Source organism: Siniperca chuatsi, linkage group LG18, assembly GCF_020085105.1.
Source record: "Siniperca chuatsi isolate FFG_IHB_CAS linkage group LG18, ASM2008510v1, whole genome shotgun sequence".
In the NCBI taxonomy this organism is placed as follows: domain Eukaryota; kingdom Metazoa; phylum Chordata; class Actinopteri; order Centrarchiformes; family Sinipercidae; genus Siniperca; species Siniperca chuatsi.
This window is the reverse complement of record NC_058059.1, coordinates 9,904,408-9,924,829: the sequence shown is the minus strand read 5'-3', so window position 1 is coordinate 9,924,829 and position 20,422 is coordinate 9,904,408. Positions and strand designations below refer to the sequence as shown.

The window sequence follows — 20,422 nt, the reverse complement described above, 5'->3', positions numbered from 1 at the left end:
ATTCAAAGTCTTACTGTGTAATACACTTAATGTGTAAACATCACTAATGTTGCAGCAGGTAAAAGTGGACATAATTTCAGTTACTGTATATACAGCTGGATAGCTTAATCCATAATAATCCATAATATGTATTAGTTGATTTATGTTTTGTATTATTAATCAGAATCTGCAAAGCAACTAGTAACTAATGTTGTCAAATAAATGTAGTGGAGTAAAAAGTACAATATTGGCTTCCAAAATGTAGTGGAGTAGAAGTATAAAGTAGCAGAAAATGGAGTAAAGTAAAACTCGAGTAAAGTACAATTAACTCAAAATTGTAGCCTACATAAGTACAGTACTTGAGTACATGTACTTACTTACGTTCCACCACTGAGTGCGACACATCAAACCAGTTATTAAACAACTATCTTCTCAAACAACACTTTTAATACTGAACCACGTTTCCCACAATGCTTCACTCTTGAGTGCACGTGTCAACGCTGCCAGCAAACCGGACTGAACGTCACATTCCTGCATTCCCTTTTTCCTCACAGTCTGGGACGTCGGAGTTACCACTAGATAAGCTAATCCTCTTTCCCACTTTTCTTTTTGAGAAACACACCCATGACACGGCGGATTTGATCTCAGGAGGTGATCCCGGGCCCCCCCCCCAGGAGTCAGAATCTCACTTTGGGTAAAGGATTTACCTCATTTTAAGCCGGTGAAGGTGTCTGTCGGTTGGAGTGTTATAACCGTGGTAACCAGATAACAGTTTTATAAGATGCGCTGGATTTGCTGCGAGTTGTCGCTGTGAGTGACCTGGTTATGCTTTGACCTCAGCTGGCCGACCTGTTGATATAGCACAGTTGACGCAGGGTGGGTTGAATTCGTAATGTGGCCTGTTGTTTACTGTTGTACTTAAGAGCTAGCTAACGTTAGCCGGCTGGTTAGCCGCAAAGCTTGCGTCACCATTGTTACCGGTGATACGCGGGCAGACACACCAGGGTGTGGAGGCGCCTCCAGATGTGTCTTTGTTACTTTGACAAGGGGCATTATGGTGCAGTCATTTGGATAACGTTGCCATAAAGGTCCTGTTAAGATACACTACTTTACTAAAGGATACATACAGTGCTAGCATCCCAGACAAGCATGGGCGTGGTTATAGAGGTGCTAAATAGAAAAAAACTATAGCTAAGGTAATGGTGATCAGTTGTTATGGTCACCTTTGCAATCAGTTTGGTTTCAGTAACGTAATGTTATACTTGCAGGGCAGGAATGACAGGAATAGCCGTTCAAAATAATAGTAGTCAGTCTGGAAAGGAGCTGAGCTTGCTACAGTTCAGCAACCTGTCAGCTGTTGACCCTAACAACAGGAGTGGATCACAGCTGCTGATAGTCTGTGGCAGGACAAAGAAGAGATCACTGATATACCTTGAACGCATGTGTAATGAAAACTGAAGCAGATACAAGCAGTTGTTTAGGTAGTTGGTTGGCTAATGTTTTGCTAACTAATTAGTACCAGATGGGATAAACCTAAACCAAGCCGAATGTGCGTTGGAATAAACTTGTCCTTGCCACTTAAAAATCAATACAATTATATATCATTAGTCATAAGTTGTAAGTTTACAGACTTTCAAAACAAAGTGATCTATCCTACAGGAGTCCTGACTGGTGTTTTTAGGTTATACTTAAGTCAGGTTTGCTCATAACATTCCTGAGATTCCTGCTGTTCAGAGACTGATTGGATCAGAGTGACTTTAGTGAAGTAAAGGAACGGTTTGCGTGCCACCACAAGTCACACAACAGAGACCCTCCTGACTTGAATGAGACAGGATTTGCTACACTTTGATGCAGAAAAGCAAGACCGAATTGGCATGATTTATCTTAGACAGACAGCCGTTTCAGTGGAGAATGGATTGATGAATTGATAATCAAATTTATCCAATCCTGCTGAGAGGAAAATGTGTTCCTTCTGATTAAAGGAAATCTTCAGTGTATGATCCTTCCCCAAGTTGCTCGCCTGTTTCAAGTAGAGAGACATGCAAATTCACCAGTCTGCCTAGTTGCAAGTCAGGTTCAGTGAGTGTCTCATCCTGAACCCTGTATTCATTGTATTATATTTTAACTTGGCAAAGTGCCCGTCATCTAAAGTATACCCAGACTGATGAAGTCATTTGTTAACCTTTTTACTTCTTGTGAACATGGTATTAATTAAAAATCTATTATTTATGAATTCAATGTCAGTAGATAGAACGCAATCATAACTCTTTTTTGATCTTACATGGGCCTAGACATACTTGCCAAAGTTTTTTAATATGGAGAATGACATGTTTGTGACTGAATCAGTGCCAGTGCTTGAATGTGGGCCTATGCCGGCAGGAAAGTTTAGGGCATGTATAGAATTGTTTGTATGGATATAAGTATGTAAGAAACCACTAAACATGTATCCATCTGGTGACACAGCTAAATAGCCATCGACTATGAATCTTATTCACATATTTACAGTTGTGAGATTGTATCATCAACTAACTGATAGTAATTAACACAAAGTAAAGCAAAGATCTGGCAAGCTATATATACTGTCAGTAATTGACCTTGCTAATGTTGAATACATGTTGCATGTTGTGACAGTGGCATGAGGTATTGTTACTGTCAGGAAATATTTGGCATAAACATTAAGATGTTCTGGGTCTCATTCAGATTCACAATTCTTAGATTGTCCTCAGGTGAAATATGGCATTTTATCCTGACTTTGTAACGTATATAGATTGCTCTCGCGGCTGCACAAATGTATGACGTATAAATTAATCATCGTTGGTGTGTGCTTGGTGACTGAACAGCTTTATCATCTCACGACAGAGGTGGCACGTGAAATTAAATTACCATTTTGCTTAGGGTCCTCTCCCATTAAACTGATCTAATCTATGATCTAGCCCTTCATTTTTTACCTGAATACATCGCAGCAACAGTCCAATTTACTCTTGAAAGTTAGCTTTTGAGCAACGAAATACAAAAACTATGATGGCCTTGTCACTGTATTAGAAAAATGAGGGATGCTGATGTTTAAACTTGGCCTGAAATACAGCTTCATTTAAGCAGAATCAGTGCAGTGTCATCACCCCAGTGATCTGCAGAAAGAGCACATCAGTGCTGCAATGATGTGATGGGTGATTGAGGCTGTGAACTCTGCCCTCAGAGGTCAAACACTGACAGGAAATAAAAGAACGATCCCAGAGGACAAGTAACAAATAATGATGCCAGGGTTCATTTGAGTAGCAGCATGTAACTCTTGCCTCTATGCCCCAGAAATGGGGTAGTGTTTAGGGCTGTGACGCACACCCAGTTATACATGCAGTGTTTTGAAGAATGTGGAGGAGGAGCGAACACAGCTGCATGTTAGGGAGAGAGTGGGAGTAGCCTGCAGAAAACTGGATCACCCTGACTCAGCCTGCGTAGCAGAAATCTAGCCTCATTTCAGTGGGAACTGCTGCTCATTACGGTGCCTGAAGTGTATGGATGAGTGAGTGGGAAAAGAACAAATGGAGGTGAGGTAGATCACATGGGTCGTGACTGAGGAAATCATATAGTAGCTGTGTAAGAGCCGATATATCAGGTGGTGGCTCAAAACTGAGGACATAAGGCCTTTAGCTTATTGCAGGAATGTAGAGTAGGCTTGTTCTGTAGCAAATTACATAGCCTTTATTTTTTGGAAACAAGCAGCGGCAGGGCTATTGTCACAGGTCTTTCTATGGCCAACCTTTTGTTCTCACTGTTGCCTGTTTTGTCATCATCTCATGTGTTCAACCCCGACTAATAATGGCCACAGCTCTGTTGCAAACTAACCTTTGTTGCCTCTCTTTTCACTTTTATTCAGCTTTGCGGCCTCAGAACTTCTATCTACACTCCATACAAGTTGTGAAGTCGTGAGCTGAATCACACACCCTCACTTGTTTGCCAGGATTCTGTATTTGTGTGTGTGGATCCGGACAGAATAGCATTATAGGGCTATTGTCCCAACAGTTCCACAGTACTGCACATGCCCAATCCTCTCCCATTAGGTCACAACAGGGGCATAGGGAGGGACAATGTGGCTATTGTTTTAAGTGTCCACACACATACACATGCACATACCCTTGGACCACCTCTACTGGTCTGTTCCTCTAGATTCTGGCCGTTCAGCTCACACCGTATGAGTAAACACATTTACTCTCAACAGCTTGTCACAGTGAATGGGAGGCGGGAACTACAACATACTCCTTTTGAAGTTGGTTTGTAATTTTAGCTCTACAAACACATATTCTCAATTTTAGTGTAGTGATTAACATTGTACCTGTTACAACTTTCTGTAAATGCCATTTTGTAGTTTATGGCTACTATTGCTCTCCCAGCAGAGGTGGTTTTGTGTGTTTTGCATGTATTTCAGTGACATCTTGCATGTGTACTGCCTGAGCTTCTACATGCTTCAAAAGAGGATGAAGAGAGGCTTTCGATATCCTGTCCATAACTATCCTGCCACATCAGTTCCACAGTACAATGACACTCTGGATGTCTTGAGACTTTAGGCAGGAATAGGATCGGGGTCAATTAAGGAATTCTTTTAATTGATTGGTACTGGCTATATAAAGCCTGATATTTTTCCACAGCATTGCGAGTGAGTGAAGCAAGGAGTGCAAGCGATGTGAACAGAGCCACTTCGAGCTGAAAAGTTTGCTATTATTTCATCAACATTTTGTAGGCGTATCACCTGTCTAAAGTATTTTGTTCATGCTATGGAAGAAGAGAGGCTACCCAACTCTTGTCCAAATCTCACACTGGCGCTACTCTCTCCACTGATAATGTACAAAATATTAAAGGACACCATACAAAACAAGATTCAAGATTCAAAGGTTTTATTTGTCACATTCTCATGCAATATGTGCAGTGAAATTCAGAGCAGCATACTCCAAAACACATTGGATAGATTCTTTTTTCTGCAGTGTCACTCAATTTTTCACACACAATTTTTCACATGCATCCATATGTGTAAACAAAGTCACTGCAGTTATTTTATTTTTTTTTACATTTTGTTGTTTGCAAATTATCACAATTGGGCAGGAAAGTCTGTTTGTTGCTCCAGCTAACCTATTTGCTAACATCCATACTCATATCTACTAGCAAATATGTCAACTGAATGATTAGACTCAAAGACACCATGCCGCTATTGTGCTCTCAAAAATAGATTACTCCAAATTATATTTAAACCCAAGTGTGAGTTTGTTAAGTCAGCCAGTCAGTAGTAGACCAGATTAGGCGTATTAGCAGCTCTCGCTGCATGGGGTGAGAACATTGACTTGGACTGTAATTGGGGAGACTAGGTTCTCATGTTCTGCTCTGTTTGGGTTGTGTGGATTATGGTTCTTACTGTTTGGGTGGTGTGTAACCATATCAAAGGCTGCAATTTACTGATGGCTCAGAGTTTGTTTTATGAAATGTGTTGTGTTGTTTTACTATGTCATGATACAGCCAGTATGATTTGTTAGGAGACTTTTAAGTGTCTACTGTAGTGGTATTGTGTCTTTAGACCTCAGGGGATTTACATAGTTATTATGCTTTATGTTTCAGTTTCATGCAGAAATAACTTATTTATTAAGTGTGAAACTTGAGAATAGTAATTCATTTCATTATTCAGACACACAGCATACTTGCATTCACTATGGAATTTCTGATCTTAACTTAAATCTATACATTTTGACAAATAAATGTGAGCCCATTAGAGTAGAGCTTGTTTCAGTGAATCAAAATCCATGAAGAAACACAAGAAGAGAGAGAGGGAAGCATTTCCTTAACAGAGAAAAAGTCAATAATGAGTTGCCTAAGTCTAAGAAAAGTACAAGACATTGCTATACCTTGCTCTAACACTTGGTAATAAATTTTCAATACTTCTCATTCAATGGGCCTGGGAATGTGTGAATTCACCACATTACCATGCCTTCCTACCTACCATGTGTTATGCACTTAGTTTCTCCAAAATAAAAGATAACTGCATTATTTGATTATTATAATTATTATGCTATTTTTTCCCTTTGCATGCATGCATCATTAGTTGAGTAGGGAGAGATATTGCACAGTAGTTCATGATCATAATTGTTTCTTTTTGTAATCAATTTACTCTACGCTATTTGGTGATTTATCCTATCATGAAGTATGGATGGTGTAGATTTGCATTTGTCTCTGCTTCTCAAACAAAGAAACAGTGTGCTGTCCAGTGCCATGCTGTGTCTGTCTGGCCAGTTTAGCATCTGACTGAATGGTGCTGGGCTTTGGGCACAGGATTCAGCTTGGTTGTACTGTAGTACATGCTGCTTTGCATTTTATTGTTCAGTGACTCAAATGGACAAAATTACCAGTTTATTAGGTACACCTAGCTAAAACTGATGCAGTCTAATACAACAGTCCTGCAATAAATTCTACCTTCATAAAGTTTATAATGTTCAGTCTTAGTTGAAAGAGATGTGTTAAGTCAATTTTATGCTAATTTTGGCTGCTTCTGTCATAACTGTGATTGAATTATACTGCGTTTTAAGTGTTTCTAATAATTTGTTTACCCCATTTATATAAATAAAGGTAGACTAAATACTAGAAACTACAGCCTCTAAAATGTTGCATGTGTCACCTTGGGCTTTGGGAAATTGTGATGGGCTTTTTTTCCTCTATTTTCTGACATTTAATGGGCCAAACAATTAACTGATAAAAAAAAGAGTACTCAGTGATTTAGCATTGCACTTTTATAACATTGTCATTGTCTATCATCTTTTTTATTCCATGCATTCTTCTTTCTTGTCAAAATCCTGGCACCTACATGACCCACAGTGCAACTTGACTGCAGACAGTTTGGTTGGAGATTCTGGTGTGTGCCACCCTGGAACATCAAACTGATATAATGTTAGGAAGGCAAACTTGTTTCTCCTCCACCACAAGAACACTGATGTTATTGTGACTCAGCTGAAAGATAAACCTACTGTGAAAGCAACACACACCTTATTTGAAAAAGCAATGCAGGTTTGGAGTGATGTGTTATGAAACACACAGCAGGATAGAAAGGACTTTGAGACAGGTCTATGATAAAGACACAGAACCAGTGTTTACTTTGGATATTGAATATGATGTTATTTAGGGTGACTATTATGCATGCACAGACAGACCTGGTGATTTGTTGGTCCTGCACATGAACTATGAAAGTATTGCACAGGGGCTAAAATAAATTTAAAAAATCATAGATACTAAGGCAAAAGACGGGGGAATAAATGAGAGTTGCGTTAATGGACGGGTCAATAGCTATTGGCAACAGTTTCCCCTCAGGCAGTAATTCTATACCACATGTCAAGGACAAGAGTAGGACATCTGACTGAGCTGCAGCCACTACCAATATGCATCAATGTGTTGCAAACATCCAGACTACTATTACTGAATGTTTCTCCATTCATTTAAACTGTGTTGTAATTAATGGAACTCTGCTATATTCACATCAGAACAGTTGAAATTATGACATCAGATGAAAATTGAAAGGCCACACAGAGTCTCATCAATGCTCCTGTATCCTCACATATGTAAATTGGGGTGGACAAAATATTCAAAACACAATTCAAAATAACTCCACCACTAACTGCAGCCTCAGTAATTACCTTGCAGGTGAATCAACACCTCACTGACACCATGACAATTTTTTTTTTTGAATACTATAAGCTTTGTTAAGATAAGAGGTAGTGCAGTGCTATTGCACTGAAGTTCATTGAATTGTACTTTATTAACTGGCAACTTAGTGTATATACAGTATGGTTAAATAAACTGCAAAATATTACAGTGCACGGTCAACTGTAAATAGATGCTTGACTTTGCTGTTTGTCTGCCACGTGTACACAGGTCTATCAAATAAATAAATGAATGAAGTGAAATGCATTGATAATTCACTCAGATAATCAGGCTAGATGAACTAAAGAGTGGCATGACTTGAATTATTGGGTGAAATCTGTCTTTTTGGAGCTGAGCTGGGACAGACATTGGTGTTGCGACATAAATGGTCTGATTTTGGGGCAGCAGCATGTGATGTAGGAGGAATAGGACACAAAAATTGGGCCAGCAGTTTAATTTTAAGTTGTCTTATGCTCTCAAATTGCCATGAACACTCAAATGCACGTTAAATTTGTGTAGAAGTTTAACAACAGTAGGAATAAGTAATGAATAAATTTTTAAAAAGAAACATCTCCACTCTTATATAAATATGAAGTTAGTGCAAATGTAAGTGTGTGTATATGTGGATATATGTACAGTATGATTATGCTTTGACATGCAAATACATAGCTCATGAGGGTTATGCATCACGTGTGCTTCTGTAGCCTGCTAGCTGCAAATCACCAGGCTAATCAAAGCCCTGGCATCAATGTATGGATGGATTATACTATTGACACAAATGGATTATACTATTGACACTACAGTAGGTCAGATTAGGACATGTTGACCCTGCTACATAGTGTGCAAAGATTAAAGCAGTAGTTCCTAAATGTACATAAAGAAAAGCAGTAGGGTAGTGATGAGTAGGGAGATTCTGAGGTGCTAAAATGGCGCCTTTCCCTCCTTGTAATACTAACTCAGTAGTTGTAAACATGGTTTTTAGTGTTAGTGGTACTCAAAAAGGAATATAAACATGATTTTTTATTTGTTCTGTTTAAATAGTTGGTGTGATCTCAATGTTTTCTTTTATTTTGTTGTGTTGTTATTTGATGAGATGCTACATAATGCAGCAGTTAGTGAGATCAGACTTGATGTAAGATATAGACTAAAGAGAGTCTTTAGGATATAGCACTCCTAATTACCATGGCATTAGATAGCCCTGTGGCCAAAACCAAAACAAAGGGTTTAAACTTTATGTGGCTGACTTGTTGGCTGCAAATGCACCGGGCACCCCAGTAAGTCCCCAGGGCTCAGCAGATACCATTCTGCGTGCTCCAAGGCCATAAATCCTCTTTGCATGGCTGGTGATCAAGCCATGATGTAAAGGAGCTTAGTAGCAATAGACAGGCAGGCAGGAAGCTGCTTCCCTGTTGGCCAGTGGTCAGGTGATCACACACACACACACAACAGTGACAGGACAGAGAGACAGCGGGGAAGAGGCGGAAAAACAAAGAGGGAAATGGACATGGAGAGGTGCATGAATTGTGACACCAGAGGGAGTTTGGACAGAGAAATAAGCAGAGATGAGTCAGAGGTTTTTCAAAAGTTTGATTTGATGTAATCTGAGTGAAAACACAACCTGGGTCGGCTGTAGCTCAACACCAGGTCAGTCTTGCTGTTGGATACTTTGGAAGCAAGCAGTGCATATATGGATGTTTGTTGACAGCAGTGAGGTTATATGCCTTCTTTGAGTGTTGAAAAGTTGAGGAGGACCACGGTGAGAGAAAAGCCTATTGTTATTGCTAGAATTTAGGGCTGCAACTAGCAATAATTCTCATTATCGATTAATCTGCAGATTATTTTCTTGATCTATCGATATGAATAATCTATCGATTAATCATGTTTTTAAAAAAAGTCAGAAAATAGTGAAAAATTCCTGTTATAATTCCCCACAGCCCAAGGAGATGTATTCAGTGTTTATTCAGCCAATAGTCCAAAACCCAAATATATTCAGTTGACTATCATGAATGAGAATCTGGCATTTTTGCTTGAAAAATATTTAAACAACTAATCGATTATCAAAATAGTTGCTGATACATTTTTTTGTCAATCAACAAATTGATTAATTGTTGCAGCTCTACTATTACTGTACTCAACAGGTTGTTGCTGCCATGACTATTTTGGCTAAATGAAATGTAAACAATCTAATCTCTCCACTCCTCTGGGACTTTGGTTCACCTTATGTCTGTTTGACAATCATGCCATTGTTGTCTTGATGTTGGAGGTCTTATTGTAAACACAACCTTCTAATCACAGCAGATGAATGCTTTAACATAGAAGCTCCTAGTCATGTAGAATTTTTAGCTCACTCTCTCTGTATTTTTGTCTTCTTCCTGCGCAGGTCACTTTCCTCCCTCCCTTCCCCTCCTCCCCTTCCGCCCATCACAGCACTGGTTGCCATGGAGAACTCTTCGGTGGCGTCTGCATCGTCTGAGGCCGGGAGCACACGCTCACAGGAGATAGAAGAGCTGGAGCGCTTTATCGACAGCTATGTGCTGGAGTACCAGGTGCAGGGGCTTCTGGGAGACAAGGCAGATGGAGACTTGGACTTGGACAATGGTGGCAAGGTGCCACAGGTCTGGGCCTTATTACTTAAATGGATGACATGCTTTCATTAGTCCCATATCTGTTAGCAGTAGTGGTTATGTTTATTACAGGCTCCGGTGGTGTCTCTGGTTTGAATCAAAACAGCGGCCCCTATTGTCGTAATGTGTATGCAAACAAATGTAGAGGTATGTCCACAAACAATGTGGCTGCATATACAACTGTCCTGTTTTCTGCATGAGAAACTCAACACACACTCATGTTAAATCCGTTATAAAAGAAAAACGGCCAAGAAATGTATTGTTTGTTTACTTGGTTTTGGCAGTGTTGTGCAAGTTCACACTTCACAAGAGCTAGCTCAAAGTTCAGCTCACACAAATAAAAATGAACTAATTCACGTTTATTTCTTCCAACTTGGATGGAGGAACTTTGCGGCTGTTAGCTCATCTTACCCTTTGTTAATGATTTCTTGTGATCATCATTCACTTGTAGATATTTCCCAAGACTGGTCAGATGCTTCAGCTTGCTGTGTTGTTTCAAAAATCTGTGACCCATCACATTCTGTGTCACAAAACGGCGTCATGCTAAGTGGCGGGTGCCGTAAAACACAGCGTGTGAGCATTGCTAACTTCATTAGCTGCAAAACATGCTCACCGTTCATCAAAAGCATGAGTGTGTTCAATGAACAGCACTCTTTTAGCGCTTTCATGCACAACACTGGTTTTGTTTACATGTAAACAGAAACCCTTTCAGAAATGATAGCACCTTCTATCCCCATTTCTCTCCTCCAGTGGACAGATGACTGTAACAACAAGAAAGATGGTAGCTGGACGTCTTCACGGGGGAGAGGCTCGTTCAAGCCAGTAAGTGTGAAGTATGTAGGTAAACCGTATCCATCACGATGGCCGTAATGAATAGAAATCAAATTGAATCAAATACAGTCTATCTTGTCTTTTATATAGCTCAGTGTTTGGACAATAACAGAATAATAAAAGTGACTGATGGGGAATTAATTTGTTTAAACTTAAGTGAAGATGAAAAAAAATCAGCATTTTGTATGTTTCTGAAACTATGCCGGTTTTACTGCTGTTTACCAACATTACTGATGTAAGCAACCCTTCAGAAAACAGCATCAGAAAACAATCATTTTAATTTGTAGTGTGGAGTTGTTTTGTAGTGTTAGTCCTTGAATTAAAAGATCATTTTATAGCAGGTTATAATCTTCTGTTTTGAATTTAGTTGGTTTTAGATTATGCCTTAAAATGGCTGGTTCTAAAATCACTTTCTATCTCTTTTCCTCCTTTATTTTTTTCTTTAAATCTTAAATCACTTGCACCGTCTTTACGTTCTGTCTCTTTGCAATCTCCGCTGTTGCATCCTGCATTTTTTGATGTGAAAAGGCTCTATTTAAAAAATTTGAAAGCGCGCAAAACAGGACTTAAACGTTCATAGTGTAATCGCAGCCATTGTAGATTAACAACATATTGTTGGAATGGTGTGGGAATATAGAAATATATGGGACATGTACTATCAAGCTACGTTTAATCAGCAACAACCTAGATAAAGTGTACCTGTTAAAACAACACTAATGACACTTAAGTGCTCATAGCTTGCTACTTACTTCATGGTCTTTTGTTTGACAGATATTATTTGATGCAGCATATTTCGGGTTAATTTCATATGTCCATCCTCTGAAGTCTCATTCATTCGTCTATCCCATGAATGTCAATGTTTGTTGATTTTTATGAGCATCGCACAAGTTGGTGGTGGTTGCTTGTCTGCAGAAACTACAAGAGTAGGCCTAGTTTTACCCCATTAAACAGATGCAAAATATTCATAACCGCAGTTTCAGAATCACAGCGGTGAGTAAACAGCGTTTACGTGTGTGTGTATACCCTCCACTACAGCCCTGATTTTACCTCTGGTCACTGGAGCATCACATTGATTAAAGCGTAGGTTTGCTCTGCTCTCATTTCTGTATGTTCGGGTTAGCTTTTCCCTCTGCGACAGCTGCTCTAGTGTATGATTAGAAGAGACTGTAACACCAGCCGTAAGCGATTCACACCTCGTCTGCTTCCTTACGGTTGCTGGAGACAAAGTATGTTCTTAATGGCTAACATGGGACACTGTGAGGCTAGAGCCAGTAATTGAATAATCCTAAATGAATTATCAGTCAGTCTGCTAAATATCTGTGTGTGTGTGCTGCTCTGCTCTGCTCTGTTCTGACTGCGCAGTCTGCAGTGATTTAGAGTGTTATTGCTCCTCTGAGATTCATTGGTATGATTCACCAGGAAGTGAGTGGTGAGGGAGAAACGGCATGGGTGAGAGGTTCAAAGATAGCAGAGTGAACCAAAATATGAGGGAGGTAAAGAGAGAGACTAGAATTGAAATGTAAGTATTTAAATCAATACATCAAATATATCTTCAGTGCAGAAAAATTAGGTTGTTTTAACATTCAGTTTCAGTATAATATCCAAGACTTGGCAATGAAACTAATGTTTTGACAACGCATGTGGTATGTCTTCCCTTGCAGTAGATAGTCAGAAACAACCAGCAATAATAGAAACAAACATGTGTTGACAAAAATGGGAACTATTATCTCAGCTCAATAACCACAGTGCTGCACTGTTGTCTGTGCTCTGAATTGTTTTGCTAAGCAATAGAATACAATACAGGTTGTTGTTGCACTCCTAATATGCACACAAAACAAGTGTAAAAGCAGGAGAAATGGCACACTAGTCTCCAGTGACAAAATGGCAGACCAACCAGCTCATTTCATTTATTTATTTATAAGGACATAATGCACATTAATTAACATTTCTGTAAATGTGCCAGTGTCCTCTTCTTTCATCCCCTCTCTCATCTCCGCAGGACGAGTGGGAACACAGCAGTAACGGCAGTACAGGTTCCAGGCCCAGTTCAGGGTCTAGACCAGGATCTGGCTCACGCTCTGGCAGCAGAGGCAGAAACAACCAGTTCATAGGCCCTGCCAAGGTACAGATGCATCTGTGTGTGTTTGTCTTCTTTCTTGATCACCTCTGAAAGAAATGAAAGGAAATGTCTTGGGGACACATTGAGGGACCGATACTCTTGCCATGCTCATTGTATTGTTCCCTTGGGAGTCATTCACCATCTTTGACCACAAGCACCTAAACATGTCACCCCCAAAATCAAATCATTAAATGTTAATGGGGCACTCCACCGATTTTGCACATGTAGATCCGTTTACTCGTCACGAGGAGCACTACTCAGCCTGTGAAAACAGTTGTATAATGTCTTCTGTGGCTTTAAAGGGGCTTTTAACCTCGAATTTCTGACAAAAAAAACAGTGTTACAATCTGGGCTTGTGTGGATTGAAAGATGTGGGTATTTATCTGGCAAGGAGGGTCTAATGTCAGATGGTATTGAGTCGCATTATGGGAAGTGTGGGATCCAACATTTCTGGAGCTTGACCCATACTAGGGAATAAAAGTCTGGATATCTCTTCTGCTACTATTTTGACACTTCTCTTGACTAAATGTGTCTCTCACGAGTCCCCCAACTTCTGGAAGTGGTGGAATACATCTTTTATCTACAACCTAAATAAACTAAAAGGAAAACTGTGGGGTCATAGATACGATAGACCCACGGAACTTCTTATCACAATTGCTAAGTATGCAGAAAACGTTTTCTGTTCATTTCTTTTCAGCTTACTTACTTATTTTCAATTAAAAAGAAAGAAAAGAAAAAATACTACGTGCATTGACTTTATAACTTTTTAAGAAGAGTAGTTCCAGTGGTGTACCTGTTTATAAATGTTACAAGCTAAGTAAGCTAGGTATGTGATGGTACTGAAAATATCCATCATTCCTTTTTCTTTGTGTGCTGTCTAGAACGGGAACAGGGATGGCTCCTTTGACATCCTGGGGACAGACATATGGGCTGCCAACACAATGGACTCACACGGGTAGGTGCCTTGCTCTTTCACAAACCTAACGCATAGTCTACTGGATCTGAATTCCAACTATATTTTGTGGAGGATCATATGACTGATTTAGATACACAATGAATCTCTTAGCTTTTGCCTCTTGCTCTCATACTTTGTAACACTCCTTTATTTCTTTTAGTTGCTCTTCTCACTGTCTTTGACTTCCTCTCAACCTGACTTTGCTTGTCTTTTCTACAGTTTTATTTGTTCATTTGTGGTTTCCGAAATCTTGAATTAGTTTTCTCCTGGTTCGCCAGTATTTCCCAGCTTTTGTCTTTAAGACCCAGATAATTGCTGGCATTTATTGTGGGTATTTCAAAATGCAATAAGGGACATCAAATAAAAAAAATGTACCTTCTGCAAGTTGGCTCAGCCAGCTCTGTCTCTTCATCCAAAACAAACTTTAAGTTAATCAAGAAGCTACAGTGCTGAACTGTTTGTGCTGCTGATAAAAAGTATGTTGTTTCTGCCAAAAGCCACATTTATATTACATCTAACCACCGGAGCCTTGACTGCTTCTTTTGAAAACATTAAGCCTCAATGCTTGAACTCTTGTTAGTCTTATACAAATGAGGTCTGTGTGTCAATCTTTTATAAAAAAAAAAAAATTCATCTTCTGTGTGACTAAATTATTTTTAACAAGAGCTAGACCTGAAACTTAGAGGCGGGGGGGAAGAAAGGAAATGAATGAGACATAAATCACAATACACTGGAGAGAGGACTGGTTGCCACGGTAACAGCTGCAGGCAGCTTCAGCTACCTAAGATCCGGCCACGTTGGCACATCTGAGCACACAGTGAAGGAGCCGGCACAGTGGGATGATGTAAGCAGTTCTCCCTGCATGCTGACAGAGATGAAGTGTAGTATCGATTGAATATTGAATAAAAACTGACATTGATGACTTTAATTAGGAGTCATTTCTGCCCTTCTAGTTAAAGCTGTGTGAAAGCAATGGCCTTACAATTGAGAGTTTGCTGTGGCTTAGAGTCTCAGTAGAGGTTCAGTTTTAACCCAGCTGGTAGTGTTGGTAGGTCGGCCAGTCATTGTAGGGTTGGTGGTTTTATGCCCACCTCTTTCAGTCAATATGCCAAAGTGTAAGAAGAACAAGCGATTGGACCCCAAAATGCTCTCCATGTATTTATACAGTGTGGGTAAAATAATAAGTCTCTTCGGGCAGTGGTGTCAATCAAATGGATATAATGTCATCTTTTTTAGGAACAAACACTACATATAATAAGAATAATAATACCTATTGTACCATAATAAACAGTAGTGCAGATACATATTTACAAGCTCTGAAGTTTGCTGAATTCTGATTTGAATTCTTGAGTTCTGTTTGCCAAAACTCTTGTGCCTCTCATATTATTTACTTTTGGGGAAAAAACATTTTATGCAGTTTTTTATTGTAGTGAATGAAATGTGTGTCTCGTTAGCCAGCCTCATCTAGAGGTGACACAAGTCTGTTGTAGCATCATGTGGTCAGTGATTAGAGAGCATTTTATTAAATGTAGCTGCCTCTTCAGTATTCAGATAAAGCCAGGTTAATGCAAATAAAAAATGTCAGTGTTGAATTGATGATTATGAAAATGAAAGGCCCTGAAAACCTATTTTCTCAATCAGCCTCTAACTATGAATGATGGGGTCCTAAATGAACACAAAATGTACAAAAGTGAGTTTTGGTTATTGCACATGAGAGATTTCTGTATTTGTGTTTTTCTGTGTGCTCTTCTTACTTGTTTTAAGTGACCTTGCCCAGTAACAACCAGTCACTTCCATGCACCAATCAGGATTTACTACTATTGCTTATGTTGCTATGCCACTGTCAGTCAAATCTGATCAAACCACACCCACACAGTTCTGATGATGCAGATTAGCTTTTGACTGTTAAACTCTTAATAAATAACAACAAATAATGTATTTTTCCTCACTTAGAATTTGATTGTTACTTATTTTGTCACAAAAATAATGTGGATTTGAAACCGGGTTTTCAGGGGCTGTAAGACTTTTCACCTGAGGTTAACTCATTTTTTTCGTGTGTATAACGTAGAAGCGGTCTTGTACTTTGTACACCTTTCTGACCTTTACTTGGATGCTGGCTGTCTCTAACCCTTAATCTGTCTTTTTGTCTCTTGGTTGTAGAGGTGCAGGTTGGGACGTGCAGCCAGAGAAGCTAGACTTTAGCCATTTCCACAGGAAACACATTAGAGGAACGCCAAAGCACCTGCCACACATCGACAGAGAGGGGTAAGATCTGGGCTTTGGGTTTTTACCTACAGTATGTGGTTCTACTGAACTGTCTCAATATTGTTTTGATTATCCCATATTGCCTTAGTTACATCTTTAGATTTGCCCCCCCTATCACTTATTAAAGGTGGGGTATGCGATTCTGGAGAAATCCAATACCATGACAAATACCATGATATAGAGCGAACACGCACAGCAAGTAATGTAACTGCTGCGAAGCTACCAGCCAGAGAGGACAAGACCATTTACTAGCCAGCAAACCAGCTCCAGTCAGCGATACTCACAACTCTCCTGCTACTATAGCTAACATCACAACAACAGCATATCTTGGCAAAGCAGAAAGTAAGCTGAATGTCCAAGCCACTTTGTTTATTTCCCATTTACAGAGCCAGGGCTGTGTACAAACAGCAGATTTTTTTTTTCAGCATGCACACAGAACGGACAGCTAGCGGACCATGAGGAGATATTCGCTGAATTCTACAAAAAGACGTGTACTGGATTAGAATTGCATACCTCACATATAATCCCTGATGGTTACAATCCATTGATTTTCTCTGTATCTCACTTTCAGGATGAACAAAAACAAGTTTGAGGAAGATGACGGCATAGACATGAATGACATAGAAAGGTTCCTACCCCATCTGCGCTCTGTAAGTCACTGATGTTTCCCTTTTTGTGAAACTAAATGCTTCTATGTAGATTGTTTTCTCACTCTGATGTCTTAATATACATATTTTTACTACACTAATAACAGTGTATATTTTGGTAAATCAGTTAGTATAGCAAAAACACTTATTTGACCCAGTGGACTATGAACTGCAGACAGCGGCCTCTCACCAAAATAGCAATCTAATGATTTATTAGTTGTTAGAGAGCGACCCCTGTTGGTGTGATACAAAAATAACAGGTGCAATGAACAGAGCATGGGTACTCAGGTTCATAGTAAAATCACCAGAATATGAAACATCATTGCAAAAAATATATATATATATACTAAAGCAGAGATCAACTTTCCTTCATTCATGTAGGGTCAGTTTTCTGTGAAAGAACAATTGATATATGTAAAATCAGTCTATAGATTACATTTATGTTAGAAATGAGACTGGTTGATTATAAATGAACCTTAGGTGACACCTATTGGCCAGATGCTGAAGTGAGTTGTAACTGACAGGAAGTGCATAAAAATGTTGTACTGACCCCTGGTGGTTATATGTATGTATAAAAATTACTGATTAATCCAATGAAGCATACAGCAAAGTGATGTAGGTTGTTCGTGTCTGAGGCAGTGACTATTTCTCAAGATAAGTTTCAAGCTTCAACAGCTTTGAGCTCAACTTAAAATCTATTTCAAAACTCACATGTGCATATGTACCTTGAAAGAGTTATTAGTTCCTCTAATCATTTCTCCTCCCCATATTGGCCACGAAGACAGCCCTTCCAATCGTGACTCTAATGTAAGTGATGAGGAGTTGTCTTTTTGTGCAAAAATGTATTCTATAGTTCAGCTAAAGCTAATATGAGGCTACAGGAGTCTGAGCCAAATCAAGTGTGAATTTTCCAAAGTTAGTCTTTTCAGTACAAAATTCCCCCTTTTTGCTTACCTGGAAACTGTTTCCTTGCTGAGCTTCAGCGGACAGATGGTAAAATAATGGGTGAATTTTGTACTAAAAATTTTACTACCATTTCTGGGTATAAAATATTAAGCATTGTGTTTTTCAAGGTGATTTGTGATTCACTGGGGTGGCAGGGTTCACTCTAGGTCATCAATGTCACCCTCTTCTCTTCCTTCCCTGCTTTCTGAGCCAAAATGTCTTCCATCTTTCATAGTGTTTGAGCTGCAGTGTCTTCCTCTTTCCTTCCCCTCTTGGCTTCTGAGCCGGGTTGCGTTTTCGCCTCTCATAGTGTTTCAGCCAAGATGGGCCTAGTTGCTCTACCAAGATTGCCATTTCCGTTCATTCAGTTAGGGCCAAAAGAAAGATGGGGTCAACTGCATTTGTCTGGTGTGCTTGGGATCGGATACGTGTTGGCACCGGGACACAGTAAGGTCGGAGACACAGAGCTGGGGACATTTTATGTCTTTCTCTCCCTCACATTCCTTAGCTGTCTCTGACTTTAGCCATCCTCACAGTCTCTCTTTCTGATTCTGTAAGTACTGGATATCATGCCATGGCATCTTTAAGTTTATCCCAGAGCTCTGGCAGGCAGTCATGTAGCAGTGATGCCAGGCCACTGATGCTCAGTTGTTTCCTTGTCCTAATGAAGCCATCCACTGACAGTACCCTCCTTGGTCTTGGGGATAGCCCCCAAGACAACTGGGAGGGCACTTAAGTTTTCATTTTCCACTTCCAGGTCCAGTACTTTTAGAGACCACACTGTAGCATAAAACATTCAAACCACAATCATTGTAAACTTTAGTTGAACTGAAGTGGAGTGGTTTGCCATCAAGAGTATGGAGCATCTCCAGAAGTTATTTTTTGTGTCATGTCAAAAGTTTCAAAGCGAATCGTTAACCAATATCAATATTTTAAATCATTAACCACATTATTTACCCTAAAAAGTAAGTCTATTGTAATTTCTACACTGTTACTGATTTTTTATTATATGTGTACTGTGCAGCAGTGTTTATATAGGAAAATATTAGTATTGGATTGGGACTCTGTGGTAAATGACTCAGATCGACTCAGATCAGGGCAAAAATCACATGCAAATCACGCTTCACACCAATACAGAATATGCCATGGAATTTGTAATATCTCTGCGTGTATTTGTGTGAGTGAGAGTTTGTTTTGTGTGTTTGTACTGTGGTTTGCTGCTTTGAATTGATGTGTGTGTGCTGGCTGTGTATGTACGGCTATGAGGATCTTTCCTTTCTGCTGGCACTTTCAGTTTTGTTACACAAACCTGTCCATACTCCTTACTGTAAGTAACCCGTACAGTATTAAGTGGCAGGGGATTTTTTATTTTTTGCTATTAAAACACATGACTGGCTGTAATGTCTCACTTGTGAGCTTGTGGCAGTGGTGGAATGTGACAAAGTACATTTATTCAAGTACATTCCACCATTGGCTCATGGTCAAAGCTTTGCTTGTGTGTTATGGATGTTTACTGTCTGTTTCTAAGATCATATTTGTTTATCATAAAAATTATCATCCAGCATTTACACATTCATAATCCGTGTAGCCAAGCAAAAACAATAACATGTCTCTTTTTTCCCAGTCATCACCTCCAGCTACTGTATGGCAGGGCTACATCATCCAAAGTCCCCGTCTACGTTCCACACATCCTGCCAACATTCACTTCCCCTTTCCAGAAGCCGGAATAGACTTACAAATAGGCTGGGGACGTGGAAAACATCTTGTTTGTGTGTGTGGGTGTGTGAGCGACTCTGTGAGAAAGGGCTTCTGCTGCACCTTTACTGGCCTCTCTGGAATGTCAACCTGTACATACAATAACCCTGCGTTCACATCAGGTTGTAATGACAGAAGCATTCAGGGGTCAGAGAGCAAGTATTTGATGTGTGGATTTGTGCCAGGTATCACATTGATTCTGAATAACATAAAACATAAACAGCAAGAGTTCACAATTAGTTTTATTGAATGATATTAATAATTAGGTTTATTTGTATACCACTTCGTAAAACCAATGTTACATAGTAATTTACACAAAACAAACAACTAAAACAGAAAAAACAGTAATAAAATAGGAATAAAATAAACAAGGCACAAAACCAGTAAAACAGATAATATAAAATCTATGATGTACATCATGTAAAACATTATAGGGTCAAGGATAAAAAACAAATTATAAAAAAGTGTTGATAAACTCATTTTTATTGATTGGCCTAAGAAAAAATATAAAGAAAGATCCTTAGCCGGGTCATTCCAGAGCAAAGGTAATAATTAGAATTTAGAAAGGCAAAAAAAAAACATTTGTTTCTTTTTTTGTTTTTTGTTTTTTTTTACAGTGTTTTAATACTTAATG

General features: G+C 39.2%; 1 protein-coding gene across 2 annotated transcripts in view; it reads left to right on the top strand.

The window, feature by feature from the left end:
- Window positions 1–481: 481 nt before the first annotated feature.
- The window catches only part of ctif (CBP80/20-dependent translation initiation factor), a 53,674-nt gene continuing 33,733 nt past the window's right edge, over window positions 482–20,422 (top strand). The window contains exons 1-7 of one of the 2 annotated variants that reach the window (XM_044173701.1): window positions 482–673; window positions 10,028–10,262; window positions 11,022–11,093; window positions 13,102–13,224; window positions 14,103–14,176; window positions 16,337–16,441; window positions 17,013–17,091. In XM_044173701.1, the coding sequence (XP_044029636.1) occupies window positions 10,086–10,262; window positions 11,022–11,093; window positions 13,102–13,224; window positions 14,103–14,176; window positions 16,337–16,441; window positions 17,013–17,091 (630 nt within the window). In that variant the 5' untranslated portion in view covers window positions 482–673; window positions 10,028–10,085. The remainder of the gene's footprint in view (window positions 674–10,027; window positions 10,263–11,021; window positions 11,094–13,101; window positions 13,225–14,102; window positions 14,177–16,336; window positions 16,442–17,012; window positions 17,092–20,422) is intronic. The other variant, XM_044173700.1, reaches the window with a different exon arrangement.